Genomic DNA, 6,891 nt, shown 5'->3' on the forward strand with positions numbered 1-6,891 from the left:
GGAGCGGCTGGGCCCGTGAGCCATGGCCGCTGAGCCTGCGCGTCCGGAGCCTGTGCTCCGCAACGGGAGAGGCCACAACAGTGAGAGGCCCGCGTACGGCAAAAAAAAAAAAAGATATCCAAAGGATCTTTTTTTCTAAAATCCAATCCATCTAAGGCAGGAAAAAATATAAAGAACACTGAAGTAGAGATTATTTTTCCTAGATGTTATAAAATTTTTCCTTTGATTTACTAACAGTCTCTAAGGAGGTCAGCAGTCAACAATTTAGCAAACAGAAAGGATGTACCAGCTCGGGTCCCTTCTCCTAGCTTCCTTTCGAGTTGTAATACTCATAAGTGAATTTTTTGGGAAAATATGTATATTAATCCAAAATGTCCTCAATCCAAAAGGAAGGTAAATAAAGTATACAGGACTGAGAAGAAAAATGGGTAAAATAAAGCCTAAGGAAACAATGAACTTCAAAAACTGCAGAAAGCAGGCGAACGTTGAAGTTAATCTGCAGTTACGTTCTAACTGGCATCAGTAAGGCTGCCCCAGCGCTCATCACACCCCAACATGACATGAAACTTCCACCTTCTACAACCATACTCCAGGACACATGTGGAATAGGAACTCAAAAATGTTTGCTGAGTTAAATAAAGCAAATGCGAACTAGCTCGTGTCAAAGTACATAGCCTTAAATTAACCTGAGGACAAAAGACAGTAATTCAAGTGCCACATAACCTGAGCCATTATACAGGAGAAAAACAGCAGGACTGCGACTCCAAGGAGAGGTGAGGGGTTTTCATTTTCAATGAATATACCAGCAGCAGAAAAGCAATTAAAACTGTACCCCAGGGCTTCCCTGGCGGCGCAGTGGTTGAGAGTCCGCCTGCCGATGGAGGGGACACGGGTTCGTGCCCCGGCCCGGGAAGATGCCACATGGCGCAGAGCGGCTGGGCCCGTGAGCCATGGCCGCTGAGCCTGCGCGTCCGGAGCCTGTGCTCCGCAACGGGAGAGGCCACAGCGGTGAGAGGCCCGCGTAATGCAAAACAAAACAAAACAAAAACTGTACCCCAGGATGTCTCAATTCCTTATCATGTACGTCACTACAAAAAGAGGACACTCTTTGGGACCATAAAAGCTGGCCAAAAAAAAAAAAATCCAATCTATCTCAGGACACCCTCTCCTGCAGTGTGATGAAGGAAGCCAGACTTGCTTGGAGACTGGTGACCTTGGACCTCAGCTGCCTGGAACAAGTGTGAACAGGGAGCCGCACTGGTCTTCCAGGCACAGCTCTTCCTTTAACCTGAGTGGGAACAAAAGCAGCTCCAGGCAAAGTCCCTTCTTGTGGTTTCAGACTACTTTCAGCTCCAACAGTCCAGGGTTTAGGGTTAAAGGAGAAACCAGAGGAAGCCATTTCTACTGCACAGGGCAAACTACCAGGTGTCTCACCTCTGAACTGCGACAATTTCCAACAGCTTACGAAAAGCAATGAGACAAAGCAAGCTCTCGCCTGCCTTGGGCGAGAGATTATTAGCAGGTTTGTTCACCGTATCTGCGTGGACTCCAAGTTTCTCGGGCACTCAGCCCACACAGGAGGACTCCGGAGCTGTACCACAGGACACACACCCAGAGGGCCACCACCCACCGCACTCCCGCACTAAGCACTTTAAAACCAGTTTCGACACCCTCTCGAAGTAGGTCCGTGAGGATCCTGATCACGAGGATTCCGGAACGCAAGGGCAGGAGGGGCTCACAGCTCCCCTGCTCACAGCGTGACCACAGAGCTGACCATCAGTCCTGAGAGCAGAGTGGCCTCTGCCACCTCTCACTGCAGTTCCTCTGGGAGCCCAGGGACAGACCTGCCGGGCGCTGCGCCGACGCCCAGCAACCCGCCTGGTGGACTCTCACCGTGAGAGCCAGGTCCCTCCAGATGGCCGTGTGCGCGACACTCCGGAGACGACTGAGCACGTGTTAGGCGGAAGGCGTTAAGACACGAGCCTACTAGCCGTGAGTGAGAAAGCCTAGAAGCAAAAGCACCGGAGACAACTCACAAACCCATCAACTGACGGATGGACAGACAAAACGGGGCAGAGCCACACAACAGAAATCATTCAACCTGAAAGGAGTGAAGTGCTGACACAGGCTACACAGAACATGAGTGAACCTTGAGAACAGTATGCTGAGTAAAAGCAGCCAACCACAAAAGGCCACCTAGTGTGTGATCCCATTTACATGAAATGCCCGTAACAGGCAAATCCACAGACAGAAAGCAGATTAGTGGTTGTCGCGGCTGGGGGAGGGTGAATGGGAAGTGACTGCAAATAGGTACAGGTTTCTTTTAGGGGTGATGAAAATGTTCTGGAATCAGACAGTGGTGATGGCTGCACAACTCTGTGAAAATACTAGAAACCACTGAATTATACACTTTAGAGGAGTGAATTTCATGATATACGAATTAAATCTCAATAAATAAATAAGCATATGCCACAGCACTTTATCACTTATACAGAGAAAAGATGGCAAAGGATAAATGTAAACTTTTCCCCAAACGATGGCTTTATAATTAAACAAAATGGAACGGCAGTTTTTCGCACCGCACATCTGCAGCGCCGAGCGACCGGGCGCAGTGAAGCCGCCCACTCTGCCTCCAGCCTATGAACACCTTCCTTTCTGAAAGGAAAAACGTCTATTTTACATTCTTCACGCTTTTAAACTTCTTCTACAAGTCCCTGGAGCAAGAAGAATTTTAAAATAACCCAGTGAGACTTTGGAGAAGGAATTGCAAATACTGACTGTATCAGAAAATTTACTTACAAGAAGTATGTCCCTTTAAATAGGATAAAAAATAAAAAACAATCAACATCTTTATCTCTAAAACATAAACACAAAGTCTCTAAGCTCAAAGAGTACAAAACAAAATACAACGTCTTACAAAAGAAACGCAAACAGAGCTTTAAGGGGCTGCTTTTTCAGGACTGCACTAAATATTAGATTTAGGGATACTAACAAGGCAAAAGGCTTACTTGTTAGATATCATAGGACTTGTGTATCAGTGTCAGGCATAGATGTGAAAGCAGCAAAGGAACAGAAAGTTAAATGAATATGAGTGAAGTTAAGTTCAGCAGTGACACAGGGGATGTACCAGGTAAAACTAGACACCATGGGCTTCCCCGGTGGCGCAGTGGTTAAGAATCCACCTGCCAATGAAAGAAACACAGGTTCGAGTCCTGGTCCAGGAAGATCCCACTGTGGAGCAACTAAGCCTGTGTGCCACAACTACTGAGCCTGCACTCTAGAGCCCGCGAGCCACAACTATTGAGCCCGTGTGCCACAACTACTGAAGCCCACGTGCCCAGAGCCCATGCTCTGCCACAAGAGAAGCCACTACAATGAGAAGCCTGTGCACCGCAACGAAGAGTAGCACCCGCTCGCTGCAACTAGAGAACGCCCGCGCGCAGCAGCAAAGACCCAATGAGGCCAAAAGTAAATAATAAAATAAAATAAATTTATTAAAAAAAAAAAAACTAGACACCATGATTGTTTCTGAAACATGGAAGCAATGGCCCCAAGGTTACTCATTATAACCTCATTATTAAATGTCAGTCAAAATTCTCCAATTTCCCACGGATGAACAAACAACAACAACAAAAGCCAGCTCCAAGTAACTACGTATTCAAAAATCAACTTAGAAAACACCCAAACTCCAAAACAAATATTTCACTCCCTGACAACGTGCCTTGCTTAAGTTAGTACTCCTAGGGAATTTCCTGGTGGTCCAGTGGTTAGGACTTGGCGTTCTCACTGTCAGGGGCCAGGGTTCCATCCCTGGTCTGGGAACTAAGATCCTACAAGTCCAGCGCTGCAGCCAAAACAAAAGTCAGCGCTCCTCTATGGAAAGCCAGAGAGGACAAGGCCAAGAGAGCACTCACAGAACATCTCCTGGGCGCTTCACATGGGACCTCATGGAACCCTCCAAAGGAGCCCATGAGACAGGTAACCTGCCTTCCACCCCAAAAGGGAAAACCAGGAGGAGAGAGGATTCTGGCCAAGGTCACACAGCTGGTCAATTCCGAGCCCCTGCATCTCATCAAAGGGGTTTCTGGCTTAACAAAAAGTCTCTCTTATAAAAGGTATTTTTGTTCTAGCTTTAGCTAGCTGCCCCGCCAAAATAATCGCCATCTTCTGCTTTTATAAAGTGATGCTTCTGTATACACAAAGGAATCCCCTTCAAGAGGTGAATATGACTGGTGTAAACAGCCACAGACACTATCAGTGTTTACTAACACGAACACGAACAGAGGACTGAGAGCTCATGAAACTGGCCACCAGGGACTGAAACCCCATGAACACCAGCACCCCAGAGCCTACTGAGTGCCCTATGGACAACCACATTTTATAGGACCCTGCTTTCCCTCTGTTGTAGCTGGAAAAACATTTTTAGGATGGGATTTGAACACACGCTTAAAAAAGGAAACCAAAGTCTCAGAGGTGGTTCATATCTCAAAAAAGATACGACAAGTTAAAAACCAATGTAGGGGGGGCTTCCCTGGTGGCAGAGTGTTTAAGAATCCGCCTGCCAATGCAGGGGACACGGGTTCGAGCCCTGGTCTGGGAAGATCCCACATGCCGTGGAGCAACTAAGCCCGTGCACCACAACTACTGAGCCTGCACTCTAGAGCCTGTGAGCCACAACTACTGAGCCTGTGTGCCACAACTACTGAAGCCCGCACGCCTAGAGCCCGTGCTCCGCAACAAGACACCGCAATGAGAAGCACGTGTACCGCAAGGAAGAGTAGCCCCCGCTCGCCGCAACTAGAGAAAGCCCGCGCGCAGCAACGAAGACCCAACGCAGCTAAAAAAAAAAACAAAAAAACAACCAATGTAGGTATCACAACCACGTCTCAAAGGAAATCATTAAAAGCCACAATCCACAGTTGAAAGAGCTTAAAAACCACCACTAGCAAACCAGAGAAACAAAGCTTTAGTTTCAGACAGCGCAGACACTATCAAAAAGCACTTAGAGTACTGGTATGACTGCAATCTTTTACTTCCCAAAGAAAGTCAGTTTTAATCCCAAAACACACAACACACGTGGTCAAAGATAAATCCTTTTGCTTGGAGCACAATTCTGGCACAGGGTCCCAGGGGGCTGTTAGAAAGACGTTTGAGCCCCAAATGCTTCGTGTTTACATAGTTTTTAAACATTTAGACAAAAGTTCACATTTCTAACTGAATGACCACTCTGCCCTTCCTGTTTAATTTGGAGACAGGAGATCTTTTAACTAATCCTAGTCGGACTCTCAACCAGCCTAGGATTTGTTTCTAAAAAGGAAGGCGGGTCACGGAGAAGTAACTGTTTCACATGCGTTGAAGGCTCCAAACCTGCTTTTCTGTCTGTTACAACAGCCCGGTTCTTACACACAATATAAATACAGACACACGTACACATTCAGAAATACACATATACACTCTATACACATATATACACGCGCACACACGTATACACACAATGCATACACTCAAGCAGACGTGTACTCACGTACACGTACACACTGACACACGTGCACACGGCGGCCTGCGGCCCATGGCGGCCTGCGGCCCACGCCGACCCTAACCTCCTCGGGGCGACGCCGACCCCACCACTCCCGGGAAATGGACACCTAGGCCGCGGGAGCCCCAGCACAGCACCCCGCGAACGTCTCCTATCGTTACAGCGCCTTCTAATCTCCACCTCACTAGCGGCTTCCTTTTCTGATAATAAACACCAGATTTGGAGAAACCAAGAGGACACAATGTGTAACGGTTATCTGTCGCCCAAGAGCCCTATGAAGGGGACAAAGGCCTTATCGCGCTTCCAGCTTCCCGCGGAAGACGTGTACCGAAGGCCCGGCGGGCCGCGAACTCTGCCCGGGGCGTCCTTCCCCAGTCCCGGAGCCCCCTCCCCCAGGCCCCGAGCAAGGCGGGTGCAATGGGCCCCAGGGGCCGTGGGGTGCTGGGCGGGGTCTAGAGGTGCGGGTTTGGAGGGCGAGGAGGGAATGGGGGTTGAGGTGAGGGTGAGGTCTGAAGTGCAGGAGGGAGGCGTGGGACACGGAGTGAAGTGCGGAGTGGAAGCTTGGGGTGGTGAGGAGACGGTGGGGCGGAAGCCTGGGGTGCGGGTAGGGGTTTGCGGTGATGTGGGGTGCCACTGGGGGTTTGGGGAGCGAGGTGTGAGGTTTGGGGCTCCGACGGGGTCTTGGGGCGCGGGCACGCACCTTGTGGCAGGCCGGGCATGTGGGCAGCGCGCTCTTGCCCCCGGGGCCCCCGCCGCCGCCGCCGCCGCCGCTGCCGCCGCTCAGGCTGCTCTGGATCTGCGTGAGCTCCTGGCGCAGCACCTGCTTCTGGTGGAAGCTGAAGGCCGGGTGGTTGGAGGCCATGGTGAAGAGCAGCAGGAACTCATCGCCCGTGCGGCCCTCGTTGAGCTGCAGCCCGTAGTTGTGGATGATGGAGTCGATGTGCGTGAGCGTGCGGTAGAGCACGCCCGCCGCCTCGCGCTGCTCCGAGCCCAGCAGCGCCAGCGACACGAGCAGTTTGCTGCGCACCACCTCGTCTGTCAGGTTGGTGAGGCTGCCCAGGTCGGCCGGGTTGTTGGCCTTGATCTCCGAGTCGCGCAGCGAGTGGTAGTCCTTGCGGGCCAGGTCCTCGAGGCACGAGCCGAGGAAGCGCAGCTCGAGCGGGATGCACAGGTCCAGAAGGCCGCACAGGAACTCCACGCGCTGCGGCGACGGCAGCTCCGAGAACCAGCGGTACACGCCGTCCCTCTGCAGCGGGCAGCGCTTCTCCACCATGCTGCCGCCCGCGCCGCGCCGCCACGCGGGGCCGGGGGCCGCCGCCCGGGGCCGGGGCCGGGGCCGGGGGCGCGGGCGGGCG

The 6,891-nt window shown here is 51.3% G+C and overlaps 1 protein-coding gene across 1 annotated transcript in view; it reads right to left on the reverse strand.

Moving 5' to 3' along the window:
- ZCCHC14 (zinc finger CCHC-type containing 14) overlaps positions 1–6,851 on the reverse strand; it is a 60,613-nt gene extending 53,762 nt beyond the window's left edge. Inside the window, exon 1 of the mRNA XM_024124888.3 lies at positions 6,237–6,851. Coding sequence (XP_023980656.2) covers positions 6,237–6,809 — 573 coding nt within the window. The 5' untranslated portion in view covers positions 6,810–6,851. The remainder of the gene's footprint in view (positions 1–6,236) is intronic.
- Between the last annotated feature and the right edge of the window lie 40 nt (positions 6,852–6,891).

This window comes from Physeter macrocephalus, chromosome 17 (assembly GCF_002837175.3).
Source record: "Physeter macrocephalus isolate SW-GA chromosome 17, ASM283717v5, whole genome shotgun sequence".
Lineage (NCBI taxonomy): Eukaryota > Metazoa > Chordata > Mammalia > Artiodactyla > Physeteridae > Physeter > Physeter macrocephalus.